Raw genomic sequence first — 19,073 nt, 5'->3', positions numbered from 1 at the left:
TTATGATGCCCATATCTTTCAGCAACATGATCTTCCTTGGGTGAGAAAGAAACCTAATGTAGTATAAATAAAGTTAATAACTTTTTCTAAACATTTTTTATAATAGGAAATAGTCATTTTTACCTATTTGCTGTTTATCATTGAGTGTAGTTCTGTGAATTACATATATTCCTTTGTTTATGCATTTCTCTTAAGTAAACTTTGTATGATTTGTTACAAAATTAGTGAGATTCTGTAATGTGTTTTAATTTTGGTAGGTTTCAAGAAATCCTGAACTGCTTGTTCCAGAATCGAGAAGAAATTAGACAAGAATATCTGAAGTTGGAGATGTTACTTAAAGAAAATGAACTTAAATCATTCTACCAACAACAGTGCCATAAACAAATAGAAATGATGTGTTCTGAAGACAAAGTAGAAAAGGTAATTAACAATTTTATAATTAAATTTTAGAAAGTATAAAAACATGGGGGCTTTTTTTTTTTTTTTTTTTTTTTTTTTTTCAGAAGGAGTCTCTTCTTCTGTTGCCCAGGTTGGAGTGCAGTGGCGCAATCTCAGCTCACTGCAACCTCTGCCACCCGGATTCAAGCAATTCTCCTGCCTCAGCCTCCCAGCCAGCTGGTATTACAGGCGTGCACCACTACGCCCAGCTAATTTTTGTATTTTTAGTAGAGATGATGTTTCACAATGTTGGCCATGCTAGTCTTGAACTCCTGACTTCAGGTGATCCATCTGCCTCAGCCTCCCAAAGTGCTGGGATTACAGGCTGAGCCACTGTGCCCGGCCTGGTGGCGGTGCTTCTAACTCTAGAAATTTTATAGTCAAGGCTACTTACTCACCCATTCTTTACAGACATCTGGAAATGTTGGAGAAAATGTAGCAAACATTTTTTTAAATACATAGTTAAGTGCACAAGAAAGAAATTTTAATTCCTGGATATCAGTAACAAAAAGGAAATAAACAAAAACAACAGAATCTCAGTTACAACTGTTGTTTTTCTGGGCATTTTATGGAACTTTTAACACGAAGTTTACCAACTCAGGTTAGCCAGTTACTGAAGGTAGAGCAATAGAAGCAGTCTATCCTGGATGCAGGCAGTAGCTTACAACTTAGACCAACAGGAGATTTTTGTTGTCAGAGAAGAATTTCATCACTGAAATTGTTAGATGTGCCAGTGCAGGGGCCTAATGAAAAGCAGACCAAACATTTAATCAGTTTTACTATTTTTTTAATACAATAATATACTGCCCTCTCCCTTCCATACACAGACCACTCCCACTCTTCTAACTTTGATGTACATCACTACTTAGATAAGAGACCCAAAGGAGACGGTGAGTTAGAAATGAGAGCTCCTATCTAAAGCCTGAAATTTCAGAGGTCTATATCCTTTATACTAGGGGTACACCAGGAAAAAAAAAATTCTTGCCAACCATCACTGTTGGCAAGGATGGTTGCTTTTCTTACCCCAAGTAACCATGCCTGGGGTAAGAAAAAAAAGTCATTTGAACACTACCATTATAGGCGTGCTTTTCACAATGATTGAGGTTTAAATTGTTACAACCCATGTATTTTGTATAGAAAACCCCTAAAGTTGGTCAATTACAATGCACATTATCAAACCAATGATACCACTAGAAAACCTGGCAGAAGCAATGCAAAAATCAGCCTCTTAAGAGAAACAGATTCTCAACTCTAGCCACTAATAAATTCAACTTTCAAAATTACAAAACAGATGGAGAAATAATTCACTCTAGACAAGATTCAGTACTCTTAGCAAATATGACAGAACTCCCAAATCTTTAGATACTAGAGCAATCTAATAGAAAATATAAGAATGAACAAAGATAAAGGAATCAAAGATAAAGACACCACAAAAAAAGAACACTCAAATATGAGGTAAAAAACACATGAAACTTCCAGAAATTAAAAATTTATTCATTAAAATTAAAAACTCACCTTATTGATACAATATCAGAAAATGTTAAAGCACTTTACATATATTGACTCTTTTAATTCTCAGAAAACCTCATGAAATATTTAGTAATATTATCCTAATAATCAATGAGGAAACCAAAATACAAGTCATTTTGTCCAAGGTGACACAGCTCCTAGGTGCTGAGTTCTGATTTGATCTGTAGCATGCCATTTCTAGAGCCTGTGCTCCTATGTTTATGCTTTTTTACATGAGCTAGGAGACAGATTTGAGAAAATTACACCAAATGCAGGATAAAGATAACACATGTGGACAAGATGTTGTTGTATAAAGGATAGACTTCATGTAACAAGAAGAAAAGTCATACATGCATCTAATAGGCATTTCAGAAGGAGATATTTAGTGAAAAAGAGCAATATGCAAAAATTTGTGGTTGAGAATTATCTAGGACTAATAAGATGTAAATTCAAGAAGCATGAGTTCTAAGCAGTATAAGGTAAATATATACCTAAACGTGTGAAACTACGGAGCACCAAAGATCAGAAAAATAAATATTTTGAAAATACTGACAATTCTCCCCAGTTTCGATATTCATTGGTGATGAGTTTATTTGTATTTTTATGTATTTTATGTAATTTAATTACATAGACATATGATGTTCAAATACTACTTATTAAAAAGCTTTATCTTATAAGTAACAACCCATTCCTCTCAAACTACCACCCCAAACATGTTTTCTTCTTTTCCTACTTTCACAGAAGTAATAATTATATAGAAAAATTTTGCATTTCTTAATGTCCAGAAGCTGTCAAATTTTAAAGAGTGCTTTTCAAAGCTAACATTTTAGATTTTTGTTAGCCTATGAAATGGGAAAGATATGCTGTACCGGAAATTAATCATAAAGCATTCAGCAATGTATCATTGATACCAGTTTGTCAGTAGTTATTAAACTATATTATCAAAATTAGTAATATATTTATTGAGTGTGTGCTTTTTATGCCTTAATGAAATTTTATTTTCAATTTTGTGTTTTGAGATGCATTTAAGATGTTCCTTGCATTCTTTTAAGGCAGAAAGGAAACAATTTATTTCTTCGAATTTATATCTTGCTGCTATATTTGTACTTTCACTTTCATGAACTTCAAATTGTTGCCAATATTCTTCGATAAATGTAATGACTTCCAAATAACTGTCATTGGATTAATTTATCAATTTGTTGTTGTGAACTTTCATATGGTTGCTGAACAGAATTCTGAAATAGTACCATATTATATAAGAATTATATATTTCAAATTTTTAAGATGTTTTTCTTCTTTTCTTTATTTTTTATGTTTATTTTATTTTATTTTTGGAGATAAGGTCTCACTCCACAACTCACACAAACCTCCCAAGTAGCTCAGACTCCCAAGTAGGTGAGATTACAGGTGTCCACCACCATGCCTGGTTTATTTCAATTATCAGCACTTATATTACATAGTAATCTTCAGTGGGTAGTAATTCTTCTCAGTTTTGTGTAGATTACATAAGTGTCAATTATTTGAATCTGCAGTTATCTAAGATTTACTTTTTGACAAAAGGCAAGAAATGCAGCCATAGGAAGCTGATATTGACTTCACATCTCAACTTTAACGAAACTCTTATTGAACACTTGTTTACATGTAAACCCTTGTGCTTGACACAATGGAGGTAAAGAAAGAGAAGTGTTTGTCCTTCAATTATTTACATACTAGTTGGAGCAATAAAAATAATAAAAATGATAAGGTACTATATGCTTGTCATATAAATAGTAATAATAAAAACAGCTGATATTGAATGCTATTTGCCAGACATTTTTCAAAGTTTTTTGCATGGATTAATTAATTTAGTATTTATAACAAGCCTATGAGATAGATCTAATATTATCACCATTTGTGAGGAACAGAGGCACTGAGAACTCAAGTAGGTTGTCTGGAGTTACTTACCTAATTAATGTGGCTGAACCAATATTAAACCCCAGCTGTCTGGCTTCAGAGCCTGCACTCTTAATCACTCTGCTATATTCTAAGTACTGTAAATGCTATAGCTATTCAGAAAAGAAAACAGTGACTTCCTATTTTTAGTAAGAAGGCTTCCTGGTGGAAAGATGAAATTTGTACTGGGCCTTGCATTTCTATACATATTGTCCAACAAATGTGACTTGCTCTGCTGAGTTTGACCAGAGCAGGTCACATTTGTTGGACAATATGTGTAGAAATGCATAACTATACTCAAAACTTCGTGCCAATTCCCACTCCCTTACCCACAGCAAATTTCACTGATCGGTGGCCATACCTTCTCTCAGCATTTGAAAGTAGCCAGAACCACAATGAATGGACTGGAGTTGGCACATGATGATAAACGTATTTGCCATGTTAGGAATTATTAACAATAGATTGGGAAGGTAGGATATTGGTATAGATTGTGAAATTGTTGGTTGCTGGTAGTCTAAAATCTATTTTTGTAGCCAAAATGCAGTCTTTCAAGCAAGGGAGTAGCATTATCAGAACTTTGAGTTCCATTTTTTAAACATTTGAATATTATTATTTAGTATAATTAATGAGCTTGGACTATGTAATCCCAAAGTAATTTAGATAATTGTTATTTTACTGTCTTAATTCCTCCATCGAATTTTGAATGTAGTTATCTAGAAAGATTAAGACATAGAGTAATAGAATGGGTTTGACTGGTTTTATGGTTTGGTTTTGTTTTGTTTCTGTTTTCTTCCTTATTTTTCTGCACAGTAGCTTAGACTTTTTTCAACCCAATTGCCTTTTCTGATCTCTTACTTTTGGTCATTTCAATCCTCAGGTTCCCAACTATTATAGCTATTCTTATGAGACTAGGTAAGCAGTGGAGATAAAAACTCTTGAGTTATTGGGTGTAGTTAACCCACTGAAAAACATAGGAACACATCTAGAGGTTGATTCGTTTTGTTTTTACACAGAAGTGTCAAACTGTAGTATGAGTAAACTGCTTTTCTAAGGCAAAGAATTTTATATGTTTTGGATTCTCTCCAATAGAGGTTTGTTATCAGAAGTGCTGAAAGAATCTCATAACATCGATTCAGCTATAAATAGTTCTGGAGTATGGATTTTGAAATTACTATTAAAGGGAAGCTCCTGGGTAATTTTATGACCCCATAAAAATTATCTGTAAGATTGTTTTTAATGTAAAAATATGAATTTACCATATTAGCAATTATTTTACACAAAGCAGTAGTAACAACTAAAATTGTAGAATTATGTTTGTTCTCTCGCAAGACTTTTGTGGTGTGCAGGGGATTTTGTTAATGAAATATGTAAAGCTTTTTTAAAACTTAATGGGAAACATTTCACTCTAATGTCAGGGTTTAACATGCATATTTTAGAATGTATTCCCAAACACTTACTTGCCATTTTAGAGCAATGGGTGGTAGTAGTATTCTGATGGAAAATGTCCTCTGAGAACCATCACAGAGGATACATTTGATGGACATTAGAAGTAAAAAGTCATAAATGGACTTTTTGAGGTTTCATTTAGGATTTTCTGATATTAAATATTGCTGCCACCAGACCCACATGCCCTGGTTTCTAAGAGTCCCTACGATTGTAAATGCTAAAGCAAAATAAAGATGATTTAATTAGCTGCCTGCCTTCAGTTAGGTACAATATTTTCATCTTCATTTTTCAGACGAAGTAACTGAAGACCCACTAAAATCTGTTTGCCTAAATTTTTACATCTGCTGAATAGCAGAGAAAATTCAGTAGGTCACACCTCCCACCTTCTGTTATAGCAGTGGCTCTAAACTTCAAGTTTCAGGACCCCTTTCCGCTTTTAAAAATTATTTAGGACTTCAAAGAGCTTTTGTTTATATGTATTCCCTCTACCAATATTTCTATATTAGAAATTAAAACAGATTTATAAAAATATATTTATGCATTGATTCATTTTAAAATAATTAAATGATATTAAATAATAGTTTAATTATAAATAATAAAAATTATATTAATAAAATATAATAAATAGCAATAAATTATAAATAATTAAATGTTAAATAATAATTAGAATAATAAAAATTATGTGTGGTTACATAAATAATTTTATTTTCTCAAAAATAGTGAAAATAGAACAGTGGCGTTGTTTTACATGTTTGCAAATTTCTTTAATGCCTGGCTTTTCATATCAGCTGTATTCTCATAACTGCTGAATTGTTATTCTGTTGTGACGTTACACATCATTTAGCCTCTAGAAAACTACTGTGCAACTAACTGTATGAGCAAACAAGAATTTTAAAAGACTAATAACATTTTACTGATATTATAAAAATGGTTTTGATGGTTTTAACCTTGTGAACTCTCTGAAAGGATCTCAGGAATCCTTAGGGGTCCCTGTACCATGCTTGGGTAACCTTTGCATGATAGCATTCTTTTTTTAGTTTTTGTTGTCAGGGTCTCACTTTGTTGCCTAGGCTAGAGTGCAGTGGCACAATCATGCAGTCATGGCTCGCTGCACTGCAGCCTCAACCTCCCGGACTCAAGTGATGCTCCCACATCAGCCCCTCCACTCCACCAAGTAGCTGGAACTACAGGCACATGCCACGAAACCAGCCTAAATTTATTTTTTAATTTTTGTGTGGAGACACGGTCTCTCTATGTTGTCCAGGCTGGTCTTACGCTTCTGGCCTCAAGCAGTCCTCCTGACTCAGCCTCCCAAAGTGCTAGAATTACTGGCATGAGCCACCATCCCAGCCTGCATTGTAGCATTCTGTCACAATTCTCATCCTAGCACTGTGGTCGGTTTGATGGGTTACGTTTTGTTTTGTCTTCTCTTCTTGACTATCCAGGTTTTTGTTTCTTTGAGACATTTGTTTTGTTTTTGTTACTGTCTTACTGTGACAGACAGAGACTAGGATATTATAATTAACCAGAGAAGCCATAAAAAAGAGTCAGGAACCTTAGTGAGAATGACAGTGGCTATCAACTATTTTTCCCTTATCTATGACTCTAGCCTGAAATGGAATCTGCTTCTCTCTGACTCTTGTATTTCCCTTGAAGGGAAGGTAAGTAAAATTTTATGAATATCTAAGATTTGGTTATGACTTCATGATAGCCACCTTTGCCTGACCTTAAATCATTTATAAGCTCATATCCTCTATCCAGATGAAGATAACCATATTTTTCTATTACATGCCCAAGTCTCAATAGTACATCTTTTGTCAAAATTAAGAGATATTTATCTCCCAAAGAGGGGGAGTTCTTCGACCAAATTCAAATCTAGTTTCTGCTCTTCTTTTTTTCATTTCCTGCTTCCAGAACCAGCTGCAAATGCTTATTCCAACCTTTGGGGATCTACTGTTTCAGGTCTACCCATCCTATCTGATAATTATTGACTTTAGTGTCTGTGGGCAAATACCCCAGAGTAGTCAAGATGTTCTGGCCCATCGTTTTCATGATAGTGTGCAAGACCCTTAGGGTAAGAAATCAAAGACTAATTTTAATTTCAATTTGTGCCTAGGTAAAACACCAAAAATATTTTGAATATTCATTATGGCTCCTGAACCAAGCTACAGGCAAGATCAGATACTGATAAGCGCTCTGATAATCTCTTTTTTCTGTGATTTATATCAGCCAATTTGAGGCCTTATAGGCAAACACAGAACAATAGAACACATTATTTCTTCACATCAAAGACAAGAGCAATATATGCATCTGCTTTGATTTTGAGTAAGGAAATCATGGAATGTATCTGACCTTGTATGAACTTTTCAAATGAAACATACTGAAGGGACTGTACTTTAATGCCAAAAAAAAAAAAGTTATAGTCTTTGATTTGGTCGTTGTATTTCTTAAAGCCATAAACTCTCAACCTATAATTTTATAAAAATGACTCACAGCTCAATTTCCTATTTTCCTGCAAGCAGTAGTATTCTGAGATTTCAAGGGGGAAATAGCTTTAAATACAAAAATGTAGCCTAACTTAATTTACTACAATAGTACACATAAGAAAATATACTAGTTTACTAATATCATGTACATCAAGTATCATAAAAATTAGATTCACTGTTAAATGAATCATGTTTCAGGCCACTGGAAAACGAGATCATAGACTTGCAATGTTGAAAACTCGTCGCTCCTACCTGGAGAAAAGGAGGGAGGAGGAATTGAAGCAATTTGATGAGAATACTAATTGGCTCCATCGTGTCGAAAAAGAAATGGGACTCTTAAGTCAAAACGGTCATATTCCAAAGGTACAGATATCTCTGAATGTTCAGATTTAATTTGTAGGAACTGAGCTCCTAAAATGTGTTCTTTTTCTTATTGAGTAAATGTCTTTCATAAGACAACTATTATTGCCTCATAACTCTGAGATTTAATTTACTTTTAAGTGTTATTTCTAAGTGATTGCATCCTTTTATAAGGTAGCTTTTAGGTTAAAATAAACAATTCTATTTCAAACTGCACTTGAGGATTCATTATGTAGGTAATTTGTTTGAAATCTTGATATTTTATGCAAAAACAGTTTAAATGAGGTCAACATTAAATGTGTTATGGTTAAAGAAAGTTGATTTGAAAGGGGGTGTGTGTGTGTAACTGAAGATATTCCACCTTAGAATGGCAGAAGGTTTTATTTTTGAAGTGTAGTGATGGGTAATGACAGTATCATATTAGAATTACGTTCTGCTACAAGGTTGCAGTAGTCTAACTTTAGTGCCTTCACTAGTGTGGGCTGTCTTTTGTTCTCTTAACAATAAGTCTTGGAAGTATGCAGTTCATTTCTAATGCAGTACCTTTAAAATGTCATTATCGTGCTTGTCGTTTCATGATTGTAATATTACTGTTTCATATCTAGTCTCAAGTTTACACACCTAAGCCAGAAGAAGAGGAAAGAAAGGAGGAGGGATGTCTATATCAGGAGAGCAAAGATGTTTCCAAAAATTCCTAACAGAATAATGTATTGGCTAGAAATATGTCACATGGCTATCTGTAGATAGAAGACACTCTGAAAAGATGACCTCCCTTTTTTTTTGCATAATTACTGTGAACAGTATTGGAGCTCCCTTTTTTTTTTTAACTTTAAGTTCTAGGATACATATGCAGAATGTGCAGGTTTGTTACATAGGTATAGATGTGCTGTGGTGGTTTGCTGCACCTATCAACTCGTCATCTATGTTTTAAGCCCGGCATGCATTAGGTATTTGTCCTAATGCTCTCCCTCCCCTTGCCCCCTACCCCTGACAGCCTCCGGCATGTGATGTTCCCCTCCCTGTGTCCATGTGTTCTCATTGTTCAACTCCCACTTGTAAGTGAGAACGTGCAGTGTTTAGTTTTCTGTTCCTGTATTAGTTTGCTGAGAATGATGGCTTCCAGATTCATCCATGTCCCTGCAAAGGACGTGAACTCATTCTTTTTTATGGCTGCATAGTATTGCATGGTATATATGTGCAATATACCTTTTCTTTATCCAGCCTATCATTGATGGGCATTTGGCTTGGTTTCAAGTCTTTGCTATTGTAAATAGCGCTGCAATAAACATATGTGTGCATGTGTCTTTACAGCAGAATAATTTATAATCCTTTGAGTATATACCCAGTAATGGGATTGGAGATCTCTTAATAAGAAAGAAGAAGAAAGTAAATGTGGGCTAAGCAACTAGGAGCAACTGCTATGAAATAACTAATTTTCACCCAAATACTTAATAGTTTAAAAGAACAACTTCTTTTCAGTCTTTTTCTAAAAGAAAAAATATCTACAGTCTCTACTTTGGTGATGCTCTTCTGAAATTCTATAACTCTGTATCAGCTAATTGATATGGAAACTTCTAAAATCTTTGAATTCCTAGAAAGGCACCAGACAGAAAATACAGGTGAAGGAAAATATAGAATATTTACCAACAAATGCCAGAGATCTTTAAATGTTCAAAAGTACTAATTTTTTATAATTCAAAGATATTAGTCAATGCATTATGACTGGGGAATGGATTCTCTGATGGGCTAGCAATGGCTGTAAATGATTATTCTGTTAATATGAAAGCTCAGACGTGACTGGAGAGAAAAGACTAGCAGTAGTAGTTAATGATGACAGTTCAAAGTAGTGAAACGAGCAAGCAGCAGATATCCTGTTTCCTAAGAAGGAAACCAAAGACAGTATTTCCTTATTGTGGATATTTATTGAGCCAACAATTTAATCTGCACCTCAAAATATCTTGATAAAAGCATACCAGTCAGTTAGTTAAGTAGATTAGGACATTAAACATAATATGCAGCACATTCTAGTAATATTTTGCAATAATGTAACTTAGTTTGTAAGGCACTTTAAAATATTCCCCACAAAAATAATGTAAACATTGGGAAAAGGATAGACTTTGGAGTTGGAGTGTTTGGTAATTCTGGCATATAGTAGTTGTTTTGAATACCAACTCTAACAATAATTATATGACTTTGGATAGTGTGTTTAACATTGATGTCTTAATTTGTCATCTATAAATGTATTTAAGATATTATGAGCTTAAGTGGAGTGCTACATTCAAAGCCTAGCAACACTTAATAAATAATAATGGATGATAAATAATAGTTTAATACTATTCTAAGCAACAATAGCATAGACATCAATATCCAAGCAAGTTGTACAAGGAAAAGTGTACATAGTTAACAACAGAGTTAACTGCATCATATAATATAATATAATATAATTTCTCTTCCAGAACAATGATTCTGACCTTTTTGGGGGTCATAGATGCCTTTGAGAATCTGTTCAAAGCTGTGTAGATTTTCTCCCAGCTGGGAGATTGGGGAGGTCAAATGTATACAATTTTGCATATTTCCTAAGTCATTGGGTTTCCTAAAGCCCTTCCATTGACACAAGATTAAGAATATCTACTTCAGAAGGAAACTATAGCACTTTTTTTTAAACATTGTGTCCATCTTAAGATGATATAATGACTCAAAAGGAGTAAGCAAAAAAAGACAAGATTCATTAATAAACTATAATATAAGTTGGCTAGGATCAGAGGATATAACTTCTGAAATTCCATATAAAGCCATAGAGGCTCATCATAGAATGCAACAGGCTCTATCACAGTGCCTGTAGGAATACTGAAATATGGTTATGTTGTTGATAAAATCATTTCAAAGAAAACAGCTGGATAACCCTGGCCAAATGAGTGTTTCTCATTTAATACACAAGAGTTGATTCTCTTGGATTGGTAGCAGGTGTGGAATGTTGACAGTACTTTTCAGTTTATTTCACTTATTATTTAATTGTTTATTTGGAGACTGTATATCTAAAGCAGTCATATTCTCAAGATTATCTTTTTCTAAACTACATAAAACTCTAAGTCTTTTGGTTAGTATTAAACTTTGACCTCATTTAAAATTAACTACTGAAGCTTCCTTAATTTGTTTGTTTACTTATGGCTATGATATTCTCATAGATTATTTACCCCTTATAGTTGGCAAAAATTTTCTCATGAAGAGTCTTGAAACAATTTTTTGTGTGTAGTAAAATATAACATAAAATTTACCATCTTAACCATGTGTACATATACAGTTCAGTGGCATTAAGTATATTCATTTAAAATTTTAAATATGTTTGTGTATATAAGTTTTAAATGATATTGCTACAGTATTTTCACCTCTCAAGATCCTAACTTAATTTACATTATGCTTGTATTATATGTTTGTCCATGTAATCAGCATTCCAACTACAGAAGTACTAAGAACTTATGAAGTATTAAGCAGGCAAAAAAGTCGATTGTAGAAATTTACTAGTTTGCCTTTTCTATCCCACATTACCGTAAGCTTCCAATTTTAAAAATGGTATGGTATTGTTTCTGATATCATTATTATCGCTATTTTGTGTTTGCTTTTTTGTCTACTTAGTAGTGTTTATGAAGTTAATCAATATTGTCTGGATTTTTAATAAATTAAAACTTTTTCAATATGGTCAAATCTAATTTTCTAGCAATCTGTCTTCTAGATTTCTCTTACGAAGAACTTTTGTACACCTGAATGTGAACCTGGAATTGATTTTTGTATCTTTGATTTTTATGCATTTTATCACAAATAACTTGAGCAAATAAAATTAAAACCATTTTCATTGCCATCACCCAAATCTAACCCTCAATTCTTTTTTGTGCAGATATTTATAGCTGAAAAAATAGCTGAGAAAATTATCTAGTTATAAGCCATTATTTTTTACATAAGCAAATTGAGGCATAACTTTACGATAAAGGGACTTATCCAAGGTCACACAACTCTGGACAGATACCCAGAACTTCTGACTTTCAAATTGGTGCTGTTTTGTCTGTACTCTCCTGCATTATTTACTCTTCAATCTTCTGAATCTGTCCACTTCTCTTTATGCCCCTCTGCTGCTATCCTAATTCAGACTCCTATGCCCCATTATTGGACTGCCACGTTTGGTCTTTCTGCTTTCATTCATGTTCTACTGCAATTCATTCTCTCCACTGCAACCAAAGCGAGTTTTTAAAACACAAAACTGATCATGTTGTTCTTCAGTGCCTTATCCCTAGAATAAATTCTCCATTGTGATTTACCAAGCCTAGCATGGTCTGGCACTTGAATACTTCTCAAGGCTTGTATATCACCTTTCATTATACTCTATACTTTAGCCATTATTGGCCTACTTATAGTTCTCAAAATAAGCCATATTCTTCCAATCAGATTTAGTCATTAGTATGTCAAGAAAGACAAATTGTAAACTTGATTTTCCAAAGTTAACAGGCTAGCCAAAGACCCATTATTGACTAATACAATTATACAGTCAAGTCTTGTCTCTTTAAAAGAATGACTCAAGAAGATAAAGGAATAAGATTATCACAGGATGTATATAAAGGAGGGATTGTTTTTTCTTTATACTTTAAGTTTTAGGGTACATGAGCACAACATGCAGGTTTGTTACATAGGTATGCATGTGCCATATTGGTTTGCTGCACCCATCAATTCATCATTTACATTAGGTATTTCTCCTAATGCTATAAGGAGAGATTTTTTTAAAGGAAAAAAGATGCAATATGTGGCAAACATGTTCACACTATTATGATCATCCAATTTTCTAACTAGTAATAGAAAGAACTGAAGAGATCATCTGATCCAGCTCTTAAATTTTAGTCAAGTAAACTGATCTCCATAAAGGGCATATATTTGGCTTAAGGTGACATTTGTTTCAAGGCTAAGCCCATCTCTAAAATCACATGACTCTAGCCGTATCATCCTGCCTCCATAAAGATAAATTTTTTTCTAAAACATTTGCTATATTTCTTGAAGTATAATGAATTATATAAATAACTCCTAACTTTAATATATAAATATGCTATATTTCTTGAAGTATAATGAATTATATAAATAACTCCTAACTTTAATATATCCTAACTTTAATATATATAAATAACTCCTAACTTTAATATATAAATAGGATGAGTGACATTGTTCTCTGTCATAGTCTCAATAACTGGCATTGGAAGTACTTTCTAAAAAGGAGAAAAATAACTTTGACATTTTAGAAAATTATTGGTCAACTGCAGATTGGAAAGGAGTTTTATTAAATTTGATTTATTAAAATTATTTTATTAAAATTGATTTAATCTTAATATTCTTTAAAAGAATCTGAAGAATACTTTGCATTGTTTCCACTCGCTAAAGCTAAGATGGATTATGGGAATTGTCCCTAGGAGGAAGTTTCCAGTTTCCAGGCATAGCTCCCCTGCATATGGGGTTCCTGTCTTAGCCATTCAAAATGTCCAAAGAATTTAAATTGTTTTCATTGTATTGTCTGAAATTTTTCCAATAAAATTTCTGAGAATGTTACTAGATTATCACCATTTATACTTTGGTGTAATCCCTTCGCTGATATTTTCTGTAGATAAGGTTTAGTAGGTTTAAGGAAAGACAAGTAACTTTAGGTGGTAGATTACAGGACACCTGGCCCTAGACAGATGAGGCTTAGGAAAATGGAGCCTACAAAAAAACATTTTCACACTTTTGCCTAGGATGGAGCTAATATCAAGAGTGGGTCTCAAGTCTTGTCTCTTTAAAAGAAGAAAGATTCAAGAAGATAAAGGAGATTATGAGAGGATGTATATAAAGGATATTTTTCTTTTAAAGGAGAACAGATGTAATATTTGGCAAACATGTTCACACTATTAGGATCATTTAATTTTCTAACTGGAAAGGACTGAAGAGATCATCTGATCCAGCTCTTAAATTTTAGTCCAGTAAACTGATCTCCATAAAGGCTGTATATTCAACTTAAGGTAGCATTTGTTTCAAGGCCTTATAAGCCCGTCTCTAAAATCACATGACTCACAGGCCAGTGCTCTTACCATGTCATCCAACCAAAGGTGATATCAACCATATGATCTTTTGTTTCATGCAAAAACAGAAATTTTTATTGCACACAACTCAAGACTTTGTACACTGGGGCTTTAACACTGAACTAACCTGACTCGGTGCCTGTCCTGGTGGTAAACTATATGTTCTGGTGTGAACAGAGAAATTATAAATAAATGAATACATCAATGAAATTGTTACTCATCAATACAGTAAATGCTATGACAATATTGAGGGGTGGAGAGTGTCTATCCAAATACAATGCTCAAGGAAAGCCTTTCTGAGGAAGTGACATTTAAGCAAAAACTGGTCATATTTATGTATTTTTACAACATTGTGAACAAGTTGGATAGACCAAGAAGCTGTCATCATAGTAAAATTTCTTCTGAATTCCTAACATTCAGTTTCTGAGGAAACATGAAAACTTATCTTGCTTGTAAATTATAGACCACCTTTTCCAGAACTCTTATTTTTCAAATTGTTTCTAAACATATTATTTAATATCTAAAAAGAATTAAAACTATTGGCAACAATATAAAATTATTAAACCGATTTAATTTTAATATTCTTAGAGTGATCTGAAGTACATTTTGTATTGTTTGCCCTAGGAACTCAAGAAAGATCTTCATTGTCACCATTTGCACCTCCAGAACAAAGATTTGAAAGCACAAATTAGACATATGATGGATCTAGCTTGTCTTCAGGAACAGCAACACAGGCAGACTGAGGCGTGAGTACATACATTTACCTATTTTCCAATTTTAACACTATATCTGAAGCACAGAAGTTCAATTTTCCACTGCCAGAAAGTTGAGTTTTATGTGTTACAGGATACATTATTTTTAAGTGTCTGTCTGAACCAGAAAACATTAAGAGAGTTATTTCCTTCCAACAAAGTTTTTACATTGGTTTATAAATTTGAAACTGTTTTTCTTTAAAAGTATGTTACTTTTACTTAATATATGCTATGTAATACAAAATTTCATAAGTACCTACACATTGAAAAGAAATCTGCCTTCTACCTCTATCTTCTAGCCATCCATTTCTCCTCTTAGAAGCAATTGCTGTTAACATCACTTGAATTTTTAAGTAGGCAATTGTTAATTATTCATAATTCCAGAATTTTTTGCTGTCATTACAGTGAAGTTGCTAAATATCAGGTGTCCTGATTTTTATGTGATGCTATAACAGACCTTTTATGTTCTCTCTTCTAGCTCAGTAGTAACACTAGTCATTTAGTTTTTAAAACATAATAATAAAAAAAAGTATGGCTTAATCTTTTTTTGTCACATTGGATACGTCAGTCAACTCCTTAGGCATCACTTTGATGTTCCATGCAAATGGGAAATTTATTTCTCTAAGTGCTTTCTGCTACTCTAAGAATCTATTCATGTTCTACTGGTATGCTCAAATAACTGATAATTATCTTGATTTAGAGGAAATCATATTAGTATAGCTTTTTTTAAAAAAGAAAAATGAAAAACTTCAGGGAGTTACTCTTATGTGGATGGAAGTTCAGACTAATCTCTTTATACTTTCTGTGTCTATTCCTAGAGCAGATATTGAATGTTCATTTACTAACACTCAAACCACTTACAAGAGCTGAAGTCATCAAGAAACAATAATTTCTTTTAACCGTATTACATTTGCTATATCAGACCCCAGATGAATATACTATCTTAAGATAAACATTTACCTTAAAATGGGGGAAAAAAGACTAACTCAACAATTTAGAAAACTGGTGAACCAGAGGATCACAGAGGAAGTGTAGCATAGAAGAAAGAGGATGAGTTTTGGAATCAATCTTGAATTCTAGCTTATATGAGCAATATAACCTTACGCTGATTATTTAGCTTTGCTAAGCTATAGTTTTCTTATATAAAAATAGATTATAATACAGTTCATATAAAGGTTATGAATAGATTATAATACATTTCATATAAAGTTTTTGAAAAGATTAAACATAAAAATAAATAACATGATATAATTCCTGTGTTATAGGTTCCTATAACACAGTGATTCAGTGATTCATTAGGAGGACTCACAAGACTCATCAGATAGTTGTATTCTTAGCTGTGCTTTATTTCAGCAAAAGGCTACAAAGCACATTCGGCAAAGGGAAAAGGTACAGGGGGCAAAGTCTGCAGAAACCCTGACACAGAGTTTCAAGAGTCTTCCTCCAGTGGAATCACACAGAATGTGCACAATTCCTCCAGCAAAAAGTTGTGGCAGCATATGTGAAATGTTGTCTGCTTTGGAAGCTCTTTTGAGTTCCATGTCCCAGGTTTTTATTGGGAGCTGGTTGCATAGGCACTTTCTGCCAGGATGTATCAAAATTCCAGACTTTTCAAAAGGAGAGAAGGTGTTTCAGCATAAACCACATTGTTTGTGCAAACAGTTTAAGCACAGTGAGCCACTCTTGTCATATGAGTTCTGGAAATGCTGGGAACCCTCCTAAAATCCATATTTTATAATAAGCCAGTATCAACCTTATAACCAAGCCTTTCTTAGCAGTGTCAGACCTACTATGATAACTTTCCTGCACAGTACCTGATTAGTGTAGATGCTAAATAAGTAATTGTTTAATTGACTGTGATTAATAACTTTTTCTTGTACTTGTTACCTACTTGACTTAAATGCAGCACCCTCCAGCAACCCCCACCAAAAGGAAAAAGGTCACAATTTCTTGTGCTGCTATTGAAATATTTAAGACTTGTAGGTTAAAAGGTGGTATTTCTTTGTGTATGAAAATGAATGCCCGATTAGTCTTTTCCCACAACCCTATCCATACTTCTAATGGTTCTCTTCTCCTCGATGTTATGAGTCAACTGGAACATCATCTATTGATGGACTCAGGATTCCAGGACTGAATCATTTCAAGATCATTCATGTTGTTAGACATCTTCCTTTATAGAAAATTTGGGAACCACTGATTGAGTGTATAAATTTATAACTGTTAGCTGTGACATTTCTTCAATGAACACTTACACAGAGGTCTGATACACAAAAAATTACATTCGGTGCTGCTGTAATTGTTGCTAATAAGAGAGATTTTGAGTTAAAGCCATGAATCCAGTGCCCTAACGATTATTTATACTCCCCATCCTTATCTACAACTTTTCTCCTTAAAATCCCTTTAAGTGCCATTCCAAAAGCCATTTCTTTAGGTCATTTAACTTAAAGGAGAGGTAGGTTTTGTTATTTTGTTATGTGCTTGTGTGTGTGTGTGTTTTAATGTTGTATACCTAAAATATGTCTCATCATTGCACATAGTATATTAATTTTTCATTTCAATTTTATGATAATTAGTAGCAGTAACGACATCTGTAGTTTGGAAATCACATTATGTTTTGCAAAAAGCTTTTATGTACATTTCATTCATTTAGCTAGGGACAGTGGCTCATCCCTGTAATCCCAGCACTTTGGGAGGTGGAGGCAAGAAGATCTCTTGAGGCTAGGTGTTTGAGACCAACCTGGACAACATAGCAAGACCCCATCTCTACCAAAAAATAAAAAAATTAGTCAGTGTAGTGGCACACATCTGTGGTCCCAGCTACTCGGGAGCCTAAGGTGGGAGGATCAAGTGAGGCCAGGAGTTCGAGGCTGCAGTGAGATGATCATGCCACTACACTCCAGCCTGGGCCACAGAGTGAGACCCTGTCTCTAAAAAATAAATAAACAAATATACTTAACTCATTTAGTCCTCAAAGCAATCTCCTATTATAAGTAGTGGCTATTTATCTGTCCCTCACATTACAGAGGGAAAACTTCAGTTTTTGCCTTGTCCAAGGTAATATGGAAGCAAGTGAAGACAATCTGAGACTAGAACTCAGTTCATACATGGGAAATTATTTTAATGATATGCTAATGCTTTGGGTGTTACATAAAAGAACTAAAATAATGTGTTTAAAATGTCATATTTATCTCTCCTTTCTTCTCATCTTCTGTATATAGAGTATTGAATGCTTTACTTCCAGCCCTAAGAAAACAATATTGCACATTAAAAGAAGCCGGCCTGTCAAATGCTGCTTTCGAATCTGACTTCAAAGAGATCGAACATTTGGTAGAGAGGAAAAAAGTGGTAGTTTGGGCTGACCAAACTGCTGAACAACCAAAGCAAAACGATCTACCGGGGATTTCTGTTCTTATGACCTTTCCACAACTTGGACCAGTTCAGCCTATTCCTTGTTGTAAGTATAACTTTCGTTTTAAGTAAATAGTAACATTATTTCTAAAGAGAACCTTTGTATATCAATCTATAGAACAGTTAATTTTTAATAGGTTTGTCTATTTTATGAAAATTAATGGGAAAATTAGCTTTATAGTCATTTCAATTAACCAGTATCTTCCAGAGATCTAGAACAAGTATGCATTGATGTTCTATATAACTCTAGTAGTAAAATTCATTTTACCCTCTTTTCTTTTCCTTTTTTTTTTTTTTTTTTTTTTTTGGTGACAGGGTCTCACCCTGTTGCCCAGCCTGGAGTCCAGTGGTGCAATCAAAGCTTGCTGCAGCCTCCACCTCCTGGGCTCTAGCAATCCTTCCACTTCAGCCCCACAAGTAGCTAGGAATTACAGGCATGCACCACCACTCCTGGCTTTTTTTTTTTCTTTTTTTTTCCTGTAGAAACAAAGTATCACTGTTACCCAGGCTGACCTCAAACTCCTGGGCTCAAGCAGTTGTCTCCCTTGGCCTCCCAAATTGCTGAGATTATCTCTATTAAGGGCAGGAAATTATAATTAATCATATCATATTTTATAATAATAATCTGTTCTTAAGATCAACTAACAGTGTAGAGT

General features: G+C 33.7%; 1 protein-coding gene across 1 annotated transcript in view; it reads left to right on the top strand.

Annotated features, from left to right (window-relative positions):
• KIF18A (kinesin family member 18A) overlaps positions 1–19,073 on the top strand; it is an 87,591-nt gene that overhangs the window by 30,912 nt on the left and 37,606 nt on the right. The window contains exons 10-13 of the mRNA XM_004050860.5: positions 258–420; positions 8,010–8,174; positions 14,882–15,003; positions 18,228–18,463. Of these exons, the coding sequence (XP_004050908.1) occupies positions 258–420; positions 8,010–8,174; positions 14,882–15,003; positions 18,228–18,463 (686 nt within the window). The remainder of the gene's footprint in view (positions 1–257; positions 421–8,009; positions 8,175–14,881; positions 15,004–18,227; positions 18,464–19,073) is intronic.

The sequence above is a fragment of the Gorilla gorilla genome, chromosome 9 (assembly GCF_029281585.2).
Source record: "Gorilla gorilla gorilla isolate KB3781 chromosome 9, NHGRI_mGorGor1-v2.1_pri, whole genome shotgun sequence".
Taxonomy (NCBI): domain Eukaryota; kingdom Metazoa; phylum Chordata; class Mammalia; order Primates; family Hominidae; genus Gorilla; species Gorilla gorilla.
This window is presented reverse-complemented; position numbering and strand designations above follow the sequence as displayed.